The 17,110-nt window shown below is 39.0% G+C and overlaps 2 protein-coding genes across 2 annotated transcripts in view; both read right to left on the reverse strand.

Annotated features, from left to right (window-relative positions):
• Nucleotides 1-7,018, reverse strand: part of LOC131316088 (GDSL esterase/lipase At5g45670-like) — a 105,226-nt gene extending 98,208 nt beyond the window's left edge. The window contains exon 1 of the mRNA XM_058345361.1: nt 6,713-7,018. Within this exon, the coding sequence (XP_058201344.1) occupies nt 6,713-6,954 (242 nt within the window). The 5' untranslated portion in view covers nt 6,955-7,018. The remainder of the gene's footprint in view (nt 1-6,712) is intronic.
• A 1,075-nt stretch (nt 7,019-8,093) lies between these two features.
• Nucleotides 8,094-13,158, reverse strand: LOC131316086 (GDSL esterase/lipase At5g45670-like). Its single transcript, XM_058345360.1, has 5 exons — nt 12,844-13,158; nt 12,182-12,306; nt 10,956-11,201; nt 8,995-9,250; nt 8,094-8,548 (listed from the first exon to the last, which is right to left on the reverse strand). Exons 1-5 carry the CDS (start codon nt 13,094-13,096, stop codon nt 8,325-8,327), a joined length of 1,104 nt encoding a protein of 367 aa, XP_058201343.1. The 5' UTR covers nt 13,097-13,158; the 3' UTR covers nt 8,094-8,324.
• Between the last annotated feature and the right edge of the window lie 3,952 nt (nt 13,159-17,110).

Consider the following 17,110-nt stretch of genomic DNA (forward strand, 5'->3'; position numbering starts at 1 on the left):
GGCCTATGGAACAGAGGCTGTCATACCTCTGGAGGTGGGCCTGCCAACCAACAGGACTGTTTTGGTTAAAAGTGGAAGCAATGACAGGGCCCTTCAAATCGAGCTTGACCTTGCCAAGGAGAGGAGAGAAAAAGCCTTGGTACATCTTGCTTCTTACCAAGAACAGCTGATGAAAAGCTACAATAAGCATGTTCACCCTCTAGAGTTTGGTGTTGCGGACCTCGTACTACGAAAACTGCTCGGCAACACCAAGGTGGCCAATGAAGGCAAGTTGGGGGCAAATTGGGAAGGTCCGTATCGAGTGACTGAGATTGTAGGCATAGGGGCCTATAGATTGGTAGATTTGGATGGTAATCCAATTCCGAGGCCTTGGAATGTCCATAATCTACGAAAATTCTTTGTTTAAAAGAAGCATTCAGTTCTGTTTTAGATTTGCACTACGTGATTGTGTGGGAATTATGAATATAATTCCCTTGTTCTATATTTTAGTTGCAAGGGGTACGAAGAAACGCCCTCTTGAGTTTTACCGATTATGAATAAAATCACTTTTTTAGTATAATTGTTATGTTCTCATAATTTAGAATATTGGTATTTGTTTTAAATACGAACTACGAGATTAGTTTCCCTCATTCGTATTGGGGAGCAGGGTATACAGTTCAGTACGTGAAACTGAAACACAAGTATGAAACACTTGTAAGATTTTCAAAACTTTAAGTACGTGATACTTTGGCGTTTTTGTGTAAGTACGTGATACTTAACAAGTATGAAACACTTGTATGGATTTTTAAAGTACGAGAAAACTTAAATGTTATCCAACACATGAGTAGTTCTAAGTACGTGATACTTAGAACTACTTCGGATCAAAGAAGTTACGTGGAACTTAACGAATGCAAGTACGAGACTCTTGTAAACGTTTATTGGCATGGCTTGAAAACATAACGAGTATATGTTAGCCACATCTATTCAAGTACGAGAAACTTAAAAACGTTAAAATACGTAAAACTTATAAATATCTGTTCTTAAGTATGTGAAACTAAAAGAACACCTATATGATTATATGAACCTTACAAGTGTTTGTACGAAAATACTTGAAAGATTTGAAGACGAATACAAGTATGAATACACTTGTATGTACTAAAACTTGAAAACAGTATGAGACACTGGGAAACAAATGTTTTTAAGTACGTGAAACTTAGATTCAGTACAAATAATCATATTTGTAGGATTTGCTTAAAGTACAAATACTTATGCAAACAAATGACACATATGATTAAATTGATCAAAGTACGAAATACTTAGATTACACTGATGCTCCAGAAACGAGGGGAGCCGAGCAAAACATAAAAGTTATGCCATGAAGGGCCAAATACCTGTTGTAAAATAAAGTATTGATAGTACTGGTACCACGCAGGGTAAAGAAGGCTATGGTCATGCAAGACCAGCCGGATGATTTTTAAAAACTACCTGTTTACTATCTTAATCCAGGTTCTGAACCACAGGAGGGACATCAGCCTCAGCAACAGCAGTAACAGTTTGTACCTCTGGGATAACAATCTCAGTGGTCACTTCCAGAACAGATGATTGCACAATGTCATTTTGTGATTCAACTTGTATTTCTTCATCAACATCTGCAAAGTCGTCAATCTGTTGATCAACATCATCTGTTGGAGCTGCAACTTGGCGACTTGGTAGATCATTCTCAACCCATAGGGGAGAATCCTCAGCAACTCCTGCCTTTGTAAAGCATGCCTCCTAGCATGCGATCCAGATTTGATCTTGAATATCAGGCATCTGTTCGACATAACTTGTAGTTGTGGCGTCAAAACCCTTCTGATAACCATCTTCAAAGGATGCCTTTTTGGTGCTGTCCATCTCGGCCAAAACTTGGTGAAGGCTCTCCTCCGTGGTCTCAAGCTTGCCCTTTGTCTCAAACAAATCAGCTTTAGCTTTATCTCTCTCCCTCTCTAATCTCGTGACTGTTCGGATCAGCCTGGTGTTGTCATTTAAAAGCCTGATCCTCTCGCCTTCAGCTTCCTGGAATTTTTGGCCCAGTACGACCATTTTTTGGATAAACTATAGCAATACCAAAACGTGAGTAACTTTTTTCTTAAATATTACAAAAATGGAGCTTTAAAAGAGAAGTTTTTGTTACCTTGATTCCACTGACGAGACCAGTGGACACAAGCCGATCAGGGGGAGACGAAGACTCTTTCTGTAAGTCAACAGGGAGTAGCAACCCTTCGGCCAGAGCAAGTGCTGTTTCCGATGAACTAGCACTGTCCCCGACGTGAACGGGACGGTCTCCTCTAGTGAATAGAGGAGTCCATGTTTGAGGAAGTACTTGGGTAGTTGGTGAAATAGGGTGATGTGTTTCGGTATCTGCTTGAGAAGCAGTACCAGTTGGATCTTCTGATCTAGGCTGTTTGTCTCTGTGGGCATCACTGGCCTCTATGGTAGTATCCACTTCACGAGATGAAGTGGAGCGAGTCGAACCTCCTCTGTTACGACGGGGTGCAGGAGGGGCGTTCCCTATGGAAGCTACCCGACCAGATCCCCGTCCCCGAGAAGAGACGGTGAGGAGAGAGCTGAGGTTTAAAGGCTGACGTGTCATGGTGCTTGAGTTAGGAGGAGATTGAGAGTAACCTGAAGAGGATGATTGACTGGTGTCAAGATTCAATACTGGCTGTTCGGGTTGAAGAGGAATAACCTGTCTGGATCTTCGAACTCTAACTCGAGGTAACGGAACTCCTTCGGAAATAGGGATTTCACCCAGTTGACCAGTTACAGTTACTCCTGCGTTAGCTCTTGTGCTCCTAGGTTGAGGAGCAGTTGATGTAGATGCAGCACTAGTGCTGGGATGAGCAAGCCTCCTGTCGATGACACCTCTGTACGCAGGATCGTATCCCAGAAGCACGTCAGCGTCATGACCCCGACCAGCTGTTCGGGTACCAGGCACGCCTTTATATTTTAGGACTTTGTTAATGTCCTCTGTTCGAATGTTGCTTGGTGTACGTCTGGGACGATGATTAACGTTTTCAGCTGCAAAATTCAAATTGAAAAACCAAATTTAGTACATGAAAAAGCTATGAGAAAGCAGTAAATGAAGAATTGTAAAAGGGGAAAATCAAGAGCATACGTGGATAGCCCCATATGTGGGGGCAATGGAGCCCCAGCACTCGGCCATCTTCCCCTAAAGGCTCGAATGCTCCAGTCACATAGAGGAAGTCGATCTCGTGGTCACGAGCAGAATCTGGCAGATTGAGCACGAAGCGCTTCTCTGCCCTCCTAACTTTGAAGTAGTAAGTATTGTACTCAGGGTTTAGTACTATACTATACCACCACTGGATGTCCCAGATTCCTAAATTGGTCTCTAGAATCCCATTTAGGGCTATAGTCCCCATTATCAGTCTGAAAACGTTCGTAGAAACTTGCATGGGTGTAAGATGGTTCCAGCTTAAAATCTGGCGAAGTAATGGATGAAAGGGGAAACGGACCCCGCCTTCGACAATGGACACGATTGGGATACACATTCTATCCCACGATCCAGCATCCCTATACGCTCCTAATGGGGCGAGTTCAAGCCCTACGTTTTCAGGAATATTGTATTTTTCTCTAAATGCCGCCATGGCAGCAGGGGTATCACAAAGCTTCCTAAACTTACTGGGTCTAGGAGGGTTGTCATCCGCCATGAGTATATTTAGAAAAGGAGAAAAAATGGAAATAGGTACGAAATGAAACCCTAGAAACGACCCACGAATCTGAGAATGAGATCTCAGATGAAAATCTAAGCAGACGAAATGGAGTGAGAACGAGAAATCTTACAAGAATACTGTGACGATTCCCTGGAGTGCAATCGAGTTTGCAGACGGCGGTGATGGCGGAAGGCTTAGAGAGAGAAGAAACTGAAAGTTCAAGTTATATTGTGGGTAAAAACCCAAAACAGCGCCCTTTTAGGGGTTTAAAAGCAAGAGACAGAGATGAAACGTCTCCTCTCACGCCGTTACAGGTTAAAGTGACGGAAAGCAGAAACCGTTCTGACGCCGTTTCATAGAACGTCAGTTCGAAATTAATGCTAGGAATACGAAATGTGCCACGTGGAGTCATTTACCCCGAGATGGTATAATGACAGAGGCGCCAAAAGGCATCAATGAAATATTGAAATTATGACTGCACGGGATCAGAAGATTCTGATCTAAATAAATTTTTTGTTTCTAAGCTTCATATATATTGCCCCCGAACAGTGGTAACAAGATGAAGCTGGGGAGCAATTGTAGGGAGGTATTCCCGAGAACATACATCTAGTTGCCGAACACGTGATATTCGGGAGGGATTGGTAAGTACGACAGGACTTACCGTCGGGAAGTTCGCTGAACAGCGATATGGACCAATGATATGAGAAGTCATGGCTATAAATAGACTGTTCAGCAGTTAGAGACATTCTGATTACATTGGACCAGTTACATGTGAAGTAGATGGTCCAAGCCGACTGTTCGGTTATGATACAGCCGAACAGATGATGTAAAGAACCCAGCTTGTGATACGAGTGATCACGGGTTTAAGGCAATGCAATCAATATCCGAATAAATGGTACGTGGGACCATAGTTTGAATATAGACATGACAGTCATCGTGTTAAACAAATGTTCGGCAATATGGACCAGTGACATGAGAAGTTAATGGTCCAGGAAGATTGTACGAGCTTAAGGACCAGTTACAAGTGAAGTGATTGGTCCAGACATTCTGTTCGGCGATGAGAAAGCCGAACAGATAAAGAAATCCAATCAGATGTTGGAATAAAAAGAACACTCTGGAAGGATCCAGAAACAGTTGTATTCCGTTAAGGGATAAGATCCCAAGAATATAGGATCTGAGAAAAGTACCCAACGAGTATGGGATGTTCAGCTCATTATGGAAAAGAATCCAAAGAGGACTCTTTTCCTAGTAAACTGATAAAGGAAACGAGAATCTTTGATATCCTGGGTTTCCTATACGAGTTGGGAATCCTAGGGCAACAGGAATGCTTGGACAGCAAGCATCCATAAATCTATAAATATGAGGTAAACCTAGAGGTGAAAGGTACGCAATACTTTGCATTCTTGCTTTCCCACTGATAATTAGGGTTTGACTGCTAGTACGTGATACTAACAAAGGCATCGGAGGGCCTTTGCCACGAGAGGCAGAGGTGCGCTCACCCCCTGTCTATTTTGCAGATTAGGGTTCCGACGACGAATTAGGGTTCCGGTGAAGAGGCACGAGAAAGCCGTTGCAATCCAGTTGATCAGAAGGCATCAATTGTTTTCATCCCCCTACAACTACCACTCTACCGCCATCACTCATTGCCACCATTACACCAGCATCACTCCATCGCCACCCCACCATTACACAACCACTCCAACACCACCACGACACTCACTCCATCCCCTCCCCCACCACTCCACCCCCACCCTCGTTCTGTCACCACCAACCCACCACCACCACAATCACCATTCCACCATTACTATAAGTATATTGTGACTATTAGTAAATTAAGAGAGAATCGAAACTAAAGTTAATTCATTATTTTTTAATTCAATACTTAATATATTTATCAAATAGCTTTTCAGCTTAAAAAATTCAATTTTTAGTACTTAATTTTTTAGCTTTCAATTTTTAGTTTCTATCAAACAACCCCTTTAATCTACAGTCGAACACGTAACGCAAATTAAACCCATTATGCAAGCACGTCCTAGTTAATAACATGAATCTCCAAACTCTCTCAATTTTCGATTTTAGAGACCACAAAAATAATGTGTATTAATTCAAAAAGTGCATTTATTTATACACACTCCAAATTCCAATTCTTTATTTCCGTCCTCATTTCTTATCAAAATACAACAGTAGCTCTCTCCATTAATTAATATCTTTTTTTTGGCTGAGTAGCTCCATTATCTTAGTTATTACTGATAATTTATATATTTGCTAAGTATATCAAATTAATGTAGGGGTCATTTCGAAGGTATTCTCGAAACCTTCTCAATGGTACCAATCTATATCTATATCTACAATAATCTATAATACAAAACAGAAGGGTGTAGACCTCCCAAAAGATAAGTTATTGCAATGGCTAGGATTAAATTGATCCAATGGCGTATGTGTGTTCTTCTAATCTTAAGAATGTACGCACACTCTTTCAAATTTATTACAAAAATGCCATCAATTTTTTTCCCAGGTAATCAGCCATGTCAACATGGGGTAGTGCCGTAGGCACGGGCAAAGCCTAATATTTTATACATTACTACTATTTGCATTTTTTAATAAATGGAAGATCCATATCAATTTTTGGTAGGAGTCTTCATATATAGAGGTTCCAAAGTGGGCCGATCTTTCTTTGGATGATCGAAATTGAGGTGGTTTGGATGAGAAAATCTTATTTCTGACTGTGTTTACAGCACTCAATCGTAATTGTTTAAAAGTAATTTGGACGGATAAGATGTTAATGAAACTTTTTTAGGGAAGAGTTAATTATGACTGGTCATAATTGAAAACGAATCTTAGCCATTAATTGCGCAAATAAACGGCTGTGATTGGTTGGTGTTGTAAACACGCTCTTTACAGCACAACCGGAAATAAAACACTCTCGGTTTGGAATGACTCTGTTCTCCAAAATGAAGATTGGACACGAGAGGCTCTAAAAAGACAAGTAATCAAAGAAATAGAGAGAGAGAGAGAGAGAGATGATATCTGCTATATTTTTGCCGTTGGAGAATCGTCCTGTTGGTCCTTCCGGAAAATCAATGCCATAAGGTGGGTAATTTGCTTTTGCGGTGGTTTCGAGGTTATTATTATTGCCATTGTCGACCAAAGAGTCCCCCAAGATGAAGAAACAAGGCACTTGTGATTCACCAAAAACAGAGGACTGGAACGTTGCAAGCAATGACAACAGTGACACCTGAAGCCAAAGGTTAAGGGTAGCCATCAATGGAGAAAATATATTAGAGAGAAAGTACTACTTTTGTGGACAATGGGAAAAAGGATGGAAGCAAAAATGTATATATACTCAAAAAATAAATTGGGAATATTAGTACTTTCCAAGGCTTCAACCAACTACTGGACCACGTGGGGTTATTTTTGCTGGTTAGAATGTAGTCACTCACTTAAAACCTGCTAAAACATAAAAAACCAAAAAGAGAATGGTTTTTGAAGTAGCTAGTTGAAATACAGTGTCTTGCTGAACGATGGGATAATACAGATCTGTGCCTAATTAATTATACTTTCTCCTGACAAAGAGTAGGTGTTAGGATGAATGATACAGTCCGATTTCGGCTCCTAACCATTTCCAGATTAGCACAAGATTTTAGTAAAAAAATAGCCGATCCCAGGTCGATGCAAGTTTGTTTTTCAATCAGTTTCCTTACTCGATCCCTTCTGCTTAAGAACTTTGTGAATCAAACCCACCAGCGTAATGGTTGAACCAGATTAAACCGAACCAATGCAAAAACACTTATGTTAATTTCAGTACCAACCACTGCATTGCATAGTGATCGAACAACCTGTGTACCTGGGTATGGTACAGCCGTACAGGTTTGTAAATTATTATCACTTCTAACAAACAGCCAATTGTTACCTGCCATTCACAAGTAGGTAAATTATTCACTACGTACCCGGCTAATTTCATATGCGTACGTATGGTGGTTCCAACTTACAGCCTCCACGCGTTGCAGTTGCACGTGTTGAACAGTGTTGCCAAACTAGTTGAAGTCTGTTGGTCTTCGTAATTAAATGCCAACGTGAGGAAATTGAGCTTTGGGAAACGTTTACCCTACGACTAACTACTACTACTACTTAATTCAGATGTGGTGGCTCAATGTTTTGAGAACTAGATCGGTGAGCAAACTGGAGAAAAGATCGGATGGATGGATCACTGGTTCAACCGCGGTAAAATCAGAATCAAACTGTGATGTCATAAATATATATTAAAAATATCTAACTAATTAAACTGAGCACAACAACAACAAAAATCATCAACCAAGTTCGAGCCGCATCAAAGTCAGAACTTCGACAAATTTGGAGATAATATCAAGTATTAGTTAAATGCCATTGAAAATTAAATTGCTATCAGCCTGTAACAATAAAATATCAATAGCACTTGACACTAATAGATTTCCTCTCAACATAAATCAAACTTTTACACAAAATTGGAAATAGGCTCTTCATTGTAAGTTGCCATGAAACATTATGACATCCCTTTCAACAATAAGAAATAACAAGTGTAACAACAACAAAAAGTGGTACATATATCTCTACTAAAATTGAACAACACGGTTGCAACAAGTGCAATCTCTATCTTTAGAGTTGAACTAAGCGACGAATATCCATCGGATACGAGTCAAAGGGAGATTCTGCACTATAAGATCTTCTCCCAATAATAATATTTGCAGCTTCACCGGGATGGAATGCATCCCAAAATATGTACTCATTTCTATTTGGGCATGGAGTTTGAAATGGGAGACATGTAATTTGACCGTTGTTTCTTCCGACACCACAGCACCCGGCATTGGTAACCCTAAAACCTAAAATCCAAAATACTCATGGAAATTCACTATTAAGAACCATCTTGTCTAAATTCTTAGATTTAAAATGAAAACTGAATCCTCAATTTGGGTACATAACTTTAAGTCAATTTTCGACCTTTAATTCAAAGGTTTATGTTTGGAATCTTGATATTAACAAATCATTTCATAGTAATTACGAATTTGGAGATTTTCTAATACAATAAATAGAGAAAGATGAGCGCAATTACTATAATTTTGAGTTCTTCTAAGAGAGCAAATATGGAGAGGAAAAAGTGTGTGAAGTAGAGCAATTTTTAGATATTTTTTGAGAAAGAGAGAGTAGCACATGTAATTACGCAATTCGTATAATAGTAGATAGATTAAAAAAAATCTACGGGTATATGATAGTAGATAGATAGATAAAAAATATATATCTACGGATTTTTGGTATTTAACACACTTACCGAAAGACGAAGGTCTGGCAATAATGTCTTGGAAAATGCCATAAGCATTGATGTAGATGAATTTGGCATCAGCATTGTTGTTGTTGAGATCATCAACTAGAGATCTGAGTCTGCTATTGAATAACTGATTTGCATCGTTGATTTTCTGTACACATGTCGAGCCATCTGGGCTACCTTGGGCCAGTTCATTTGGGCTACATCCAATCTGGCCCACTCCGATCAACACGAATTTCCTTGCTCCGAATTGATACAATGTCTATTTCCACAGATTAAACAACAACAAAAAGATAAGAGTTAAACAAAGCAGGGGAAAAAACCTTTTTTTTGGAAATAGGGAACATGCATTCTTACATAATCTCTTACGAGCGATGATATGACCTACAACATTATTCAGCGGAATCCACCGTCACTTGTAACAAACCATTTAAAAATACTTGTAAACTAAATGTGCACCTCCTATTTTTGAAGCAGAAATTACCTAAGAGTTATGAATGTTACTTTTGGAGCGTATTCATGTAAAATTGAATATATGATAGTTTGAGGACAAAGAATTCCTATTTAGTCCTCTAACTGGAAAATTGTTGAAATTTCAACCACCACCGCCTCCACTGCTGTTGCGGCTGCCGCTGCCACCATCCCTCGTCAATTTGACAATTTCTATGTCTAAAAGTGAACTCTTAACAAAATCAACTAATCAGATCCTTAATTAGGGCTGAAGTAAATAATGCCTTGGGAAAAAAAATCGTACAAAACTTCAAAGTAAAGTGACTCTTAAGCATTTTCCAAACGTATAGTAGTTTTTTCATATATTTTTTTGGGTAATTTTTTTTTTAAAAATATTTTGCTAGAACGCAATCTAAAAACCCAATTTCTACATCAAGGAAATTGCCGTCCACATTTCATAGTGTTACAAAACCCACACTCTGCACAGTTAAACATCACAAGTTAACCACGATGCCTCTGTCCACCACGACGGTGTTTGATGCAAGGACGGTGGTATCAATGGCACCTGCGGCGGCGGTGAATACTTGGCTAGAACTCGACATCGGCAAGAAGAGAGTCGAAGCCGGTCGGCTTCATCGTGCGTGTTATGAAGGTTATTTTGGAATAATTATTCGCATTCTTTTAAATTTTGAACCGAATGTTTATTGGGGACAGTTCTTATTTTGAGCCAAGGGCGAATTTTGGACCTACCAATAAATGCCCCGAAGTATTAATGTGGATGGAGCTTGATTAAGGAAATGGGCAGGCGAGGGTCCGGCAGGGGCAGGAATTGTGGTGCGTGATGCATATGGCAGATTTGTGGCTGCTCGAGCGGGTAAATTTGGGGATGGTGGGTTCTGTGTTGTGCGCAGAGGCAGGGGCGTGGCGTGGTGGGCTGCTATATATGGAGTTTGCACAAGTTCTGGGCATGGATACGGTCGTGGTTGAGGGAGACTCGCAACAAGTTGTTCGGATTTTGAATAGGGACATTCAGTGGCCGATTGAAGTGGAAGTGATAATTGAGGACATCTGAGGATTGGCAAGTTGCTTGTTCAAGTTCGTGCAGAGATCAACAAAAGTGGTGGCCGATAAATTGGCAAGTCATGATGTGCGAGGTTCTAATTCCAAGACTTGGAAAGCTAGACCTCCTTCGTGGTTATTGAGCTTTTTAGGGCGAGATAATCATCATTTTTTATGTTTTGTTTGATTTGGTATCAACAAACGTGAGTTAAAGTTTTGAAAAAAAAAAAACTTGTTGCATCAAGCTAGGGATTTAAAGGAGCAGTTTTGGGCAGTTTTTAACGTTTGGGCATGGGAGCTAGCTTATTCATTCAAAATTTTCATCCGCCTGAGTAAATTCATTGGTAAATCATACAAGCACAGGATCAACAAAAAAAAATCATACAAGCATAACCCATAAAAGTACCGGACATGATCAAACCATGCACAGTAAAAACATGAAATAGATTTGTACTGACCTTGATTTGCTGAGAATATTGTTGAATAAGAACATCTGCATATTGATCAGGAGTATATTGTCTGCTTGTCGAGTAGGTATCAGGCATGAAATAGTTGTTGAGATAATCGTTGCTGCCTAGTCCCAAAGAGTATATGCACTTGCTAAGATAATTAGCTGCTGAGTCCTCATCCCCTAGTAAGTCCACAACTTGTGATACCGTGTTTTTGTAGTTATTTACTTGCCCATTCATGCTAATCCGAGCACCCTAAAGAAAACAACATTAAAAAAAAAAAAAGAGTTAACTAATTGCTAATAAGTGATCACAAAGTTAGTTAGCTCAAATGACTAACAAAACTTTTTGACAGAAATTAAGAGATGGAGGAAATATAACTAGAACTCAAAACAATAAAACATGTAAACTCAAAATTTAAATTTTTGGAGCGCTATAGGAGTGGTTCGCTTATAAATGGTGTAGTAAAATTTTACGTTCAAGCTTACTACTCCAAGTGCCAGACTTAAGTGACTCTGATTTTCTAGATCCAAGTAATGTTCTTATTGTTGTCACTATTGTTGTGACATATTTGTTGCCTTACATATGCTCATGGCCAAGCTTGTCAATAAAAATCTATGTAGTACCGACACCTTTAGAGGTCGAGGTATCGTCGTGTCCAATATGGGAAACGGCTAGACACGTGTCTGACATCTTAGGTAGCGTGTTTAATTATTTCAGTTAATTTTTAATTGGGGACACTTATGGGAGACAGTGGGAACTCATAAAACTTTAGCAGTAATTTAATTAATGCACTTGAGAAAAAATTGTAAGAAATATTTTTAAGGCCCCAGAGACTTAGTCACATGGGTGATTAAGGGATTGCCCACTTACATTATGTTTGTAGTTGTGGTTTCAAAGCTCTTGGCTTTCCACCATCTCCATTATTTGTAAGTTTAAGTTTTCATGATGGAGGGAAACTATAATGTTTCTTGAAGAAGATTATGGGCCCCTAACCTAGCATTTTATAAGCCTATGATTTCTATGAAATTTAGGTACTCTCAAGTCATGCATAGGTTAGAAGACACCTAAATCTAGTGCATGTGTGTTCGGTGTTCAACTTGAATAGCAATGGCTAGAGATTAGTCCGGTCTTATTTCCGTTGTGTATACCGGTACGTATTTAATTTATCTTTCAAAAATGTTATAGAAAGTTCGCTCACAATTATTTCTCAAACAAGGCATTTTGTAAAATACCAGTTGTTGGCCAGTTTCATCTCTAATTCCAGCGGCTGCAGAGGCATAATTGACTCCCCTGAGTATGTCTTGACCTCTTGCACTTGAATATGGATGAATGTAATCGTCGAATCCCAATAGCTCAGCTGTAGATCATCAAGAAATTAATTAGTTTGTCACTGCCAATATGTAATTTCTTGGTATATTCGGAAAATCGACAGTTTTTTTTTTTCTAGCTATTGATGGTCGAAGATACTAATTGGAAGAAGCTAAAATTCTTTTTTTTTTGTGTGTTTTTGTTTTGGTAAATAGGTAAAATTCAATGCATTTCTTTTCTATTTGTAATGATTTCAAATGTATCTCTATGATAATGATTATTTCTTCCATGTCAAACAATTATTGGCATCTTTATGTTTAAAGAGGGTTTTGCCTAACTTATTAAGTGTGACTCAGTTTTGTCGTTTCTATGTTCTGTTGGTTTTGAGAATATTCATTCGAAAAGGTAAATATTATGATTAGAAAATAAAATAAAAACTCATACAATAAAATAATTCACAGATTCAAAAATAAGTTAAGTTAGCGCAAACTCAACTCCCTAATTACACATAAACATGCTTTCATATACATCTTATACTATGTCAGAGTATCCAAAGTCTAAACACAAAGCGAGAGCGCGCGCTGACCAATGACGTCAACAGTAGTTTTGCCATTAGAAAACCTCCCAGTTGGTCCGCCGGGGAAATCAATCCCATAAGGCAAGTAATTGGCTCTTGCCAAAGATGCTATATTATTATTATTCCCATTATCCACTAATGAATCCCCAAATATGAAGTAACATGGCACTTGAGGCTGTGCCTTAGCCACGCCATACTCAAAACCCATAATCACCGCCACAAACAGTACCACCCACCATTGCTTAAGCCCACAACCCATCATGGCTTAAGGAAAAAATATATATATATATAACACTAATGATCTTATCTATCTATAGAGAAGCAAATTGCACTGATATTATTATGTGATGAAACTAAATGGCTAAAGGAGACGGGCTATATATAGCTAGATTCAATTAAAATGGGTGGCAATATTTTGGGATTTTACAGTTGGGAAGTTAGATTGGTGCATTAATTTCACGCGTACATATAAAATACAAATATTAATCGTGAGATCTCAATTCAATGTACCGATCACATCATCACATGGAGGTACCAATAATGCTGCATCATATGTGACACGTACTGTCTGAATTTTAATATTTTTTTTTAATTTGGAGGGATGCATTCCAATGCATTGGAATAAATTTGACGAGGTCGGTCTTTCTCCACAATTAGTAATTACAAACAGAGAAGCTCTCACACAGTCAATTAATTAATTATACCCTGATGAATCAGCTTTGTCTCTAGCTCCGACCTGATCCTAAAAAACAAAGTAAGAGCTCAAGTCACCGGTGTGGTGGCGTGCCAACCACCCTCCGATGCCTAAGTCAGTAAAGAACTTGCTGTATGGTGAGAGAATTGAGATTCTCGGTTATAAGTTGCGTGTACCTTTATGGAGTTCTACCGTTATATTTATAGGCATCTTGATAGGAGGTTGAGTCCTCGTAGGACTGTATCTTATAGATTCCGGATTACCTCATTGAGGAACATGGAGTCCTGCCTTAGCTAGGAATCCATGGGTGTCCCGCCTTAGCTAGGAATCTTTACCCGTCTTTGATCAAATGTATCTTTAGCATTTTACACTTATTTATCATCAACATTCCTTAATCCCTTAGGATTTAGGTTTCTCATCATGGTATCTTTATTGGAATTGTAACAACTCCGATTTTCTATAAATAAAAATCTCGTTGTATTTCAAATTTTTTATTTTCTCTTGAATGGCTTGATGATTTTCTTGGTAATTTCTGGTAATCCGTCCTAATTAGGTTTTAGTCCTCTTAGATGTTAAATCTTGACTAGAAGTCCTACTTGGCCAACTTAGTTAGTTTCTAATCAACTAGTTGAAGGAACCAAACTCACCTAGTTATTAGTTGAACCATTACCCATTGGTCAATAAATGTTAGGGTAATCTTTGTCCATTGGACAATAGGTCTTCCATTAGAATATTTGATAAGTACAAGGATATAGTAATATATAGTTATATATACACTTGTGCAAAGGAAAAATATGCATTTGTTTATTAGACATCATCCCATTCCATTATCCATTAACCGCTAGGGAAACCATTGCCCATTGGATAATAACTACTAGGAGAATTGTTATCCATTGGATAATAGCACTAATCTTCCAACAAGGTACAAGGTTTTTAATTAAATAATCAAGTTTTGGATTTCCCATGTGATTTTGTGCATTAAAATATTAGGTAAATCTAAATCCTAGATTCTAAGTACTTTTTATAATACAATAGTACTTGTACCTCATGTTTATTTTAATCCTAGTCCCTTATTAAATTAGGTACTTGGTACTACCTCCATATTTAAATATTGGGCATGAGTACATATATATCTCATATTATATAAAAGCCTAGATTTTCTAAAGTACTTAATCCATTATTTTAATAAGAAAACATGTGCCAAATTGGATTATTTTAATAGGAAAATTTTACCCATTGGACAATAATTGTTAGGAAAAAATTTATCCCTTGGGTAATAGCCAAGAATTTTGCTATAAATAGCACCCTTGCCCAAGTCATTTCTCTCACCATCACTCCTTTGCTCTCACTTCTCTCTAGAAACCATTTTCAGACAGCCTACTGCCCTTCATAAATCCTCATTTTTCTCCTTCTTAAAGTAGTTTTTAGAACCAACTCCCTTTGGGAAAGTTGTAGAGCACTTCAAGGCCTTCAAGTTAGACCCAAGAACCACCCTAATCGGTCAAGAAACGACAAAGATAGTGACATCCGAAATTCAATAAAAATCTCGAATTTCCAGTTCCAGACAGCATACTGTCTATGCCTTTATCACCATTTTTCTCCTACCTAAAGTAGTTTCTAGGATCAACTTTGTGTGCCAATGGGAACCCGGGACGGCAGAACCATTGTGAGGATACTCGGGAGACCGGAACGGCGGAACCGAGGTTGGGTGTGTGGCTTGGTTATCCGCGGAGAGGAGCCAATGCAAAGTGTGCCAATGGGAACCCGGGACGGCGGAACCATTGTGAGGATACTTGAGAACCCGAAACGGCGGAACCAAGGTTGGGTGTGTTAAAAATGAGTTTTTGAAATAATGAATGGGTTATGAAATGAGGAAAACGAGACACGACTTATGAGATGTCGCTTAGGAGAAACTCATAACTCTTGGACACCAACGATGATTGAATATTGAATGCGGATATGTCATTGTTAATTATTTTGGCTAGATTAGCATGTGTTATGTGGAAACTGTTGACTTTATGATGTATTGTTTGTAAGTTAAGGGTTAGAAGGTTTGGGTTATTCTATTGAGCGTTGTAGCTCACGGTGTTGCCTTTTTGGTGACCCTGACATATTACATTGGTGGTGACGCCGGTATAATATGTCAGACCTCATAGATGAACAGGGTGAACTCTACACCTTGGAGGCCTTTGGAGCCGAAGAACTAGCCCGGATGGAGGAAGAAGCAGAGCAGTAGTTAGGAACCCTAGTTCCCTCCCTTGTTGAATAATTGTACTCTTGTAAGACTTTGTGATGTAATAATGAGCCAGACTCACCTTGTTTTTGTAATAAAATGTCTTATTTAACGTACCCAAAATTGGGAGCGTTACAACTTGGTATCAGAGCTTTAGGTTCAAAACCTCGGACATGGGTAGAATGGGTAGAACCATGAGATAGATTGATCGTTGCATAAACGTGAATTGAGTTTAAGTTTACCGTTCCAAATTGAGTGAAATTCTGGCAAAACAATCTTCGGATTGAAGCGAGGTGTTGGAAATTGGCAGTACCATCAAGCTGGGAATTTCCGAACAATTGGATGATGACTTAAATCAAGGATCGAATGTAGAACTTAGAAACTCGAAAGTTTTCTTAATGATTAATAAACCTTTGTCCTAAAAACTTTATTAATTGAGGTTTAAAACTTTCCTTGTAGATGAATCACTTGAGTCCCTACCAAGTCAACCTACTAGCGGAAGCTCATCAACTTGCAAGCACCCTAAGATGAATGACGAACCAACTAGTGGAAGATCCTTATTTTCCCTATGCTTTCCCCTACACCCATGACCACTACCAAGAGCATGGCACCCTTATACTTCCCGTGAATGAGGAAGAAGTAGATGAAGCTGAAGCAGCACCCGTCCTAGTCCAAATAGCACCTCCCAACAATGTGGAATTTCTAATTGAAGGAAATGAGGAGGACGATGTCGAAGCAGCCCCCGCCCTAGTTCCAATAGCACCCGCCCTAGTCGAGGGAGTTGAGGAAGATCCCGAGGAGTTCCACGACCCACCGATAAATGAAACAGACTGGCAGCAGTTAATGTTAATGCCAAATCCAGACTTATCGTCCGATGACGAGGAAAATTTTGAGGAGAATCCTGAAGAAGATCCCGAGGAAGACTCCAAGGAGGAGGAGCTTCCCGAAGAAAAACCCATGGAAATTTGGGAAGATGAGGGTTGGGAGTCGAAAGAAGAAGCACAAGCATTCCTAGGAGCGGAACCCGAGGTCATAGACATATACTTCGACAACGGAGATGTGCCTCCACCACCTTTCGAGGCCGATATAGGCGCAATTAGGGTCGAATTCCCGAGTATCTTTTAGACCAGTTAGGAAAGCTTAGCAAGTGGTTGGATCTTTTGTTGTAATCGGAATGTAGTAAGAATGTGCAGGATCGTTTCAACTTGTATTAGGAATCTTGTTTTCAGCCTACTTGTTTTATAGTAGAACTCTATGCTTATGATTGTAATATTATGCTTATCTATGAAAAGTTTGCTTTATTTAAGAGAGTGCCGTTGCATTCTATTTGATAAATTACGAAAGGAAAT

The sequence above is a fragment of the Rhododendron vialii genome, chromosome 2a (assembly GCF_030253575.1).
Source record: "Rhododendron vialii isolate Sample 1 chromosome 2a, ASM3025357v1".
NCBI classification, from domain to species: Eukaryota; Viridiplantae; Streptophyta; class Magnoliopsida; order Ericales; family Ericaceae; genus Rhododendron; species Rhododendron vialii.

Excerpts from the sequence above, each read along its gene's own strand:
- LOC131316086 (XM_058345360.1), bottom strand. The coding sequence starts at position 13,096 with ATGATGGGTTGTGGGCTTAAGCAATGGTGGGTGGTACTGTTTGTGGCG. Across the intron at positions 9,251-10,955 it reads AATATTCTCAGCAAATCAAG|ACATTGTATCAATTCGGAGC; the intron begins GTCAGTACAAAT and ends CTGTGGAAATAG. Across the intron at positions 8,549-8,994 it reads TGCCAGACCTTCGTCTTTCG|GTTTTAGGGTTACCAATGCC; the intron begins GTAAGTGTGTTA and ends TTTGGATTTTAG.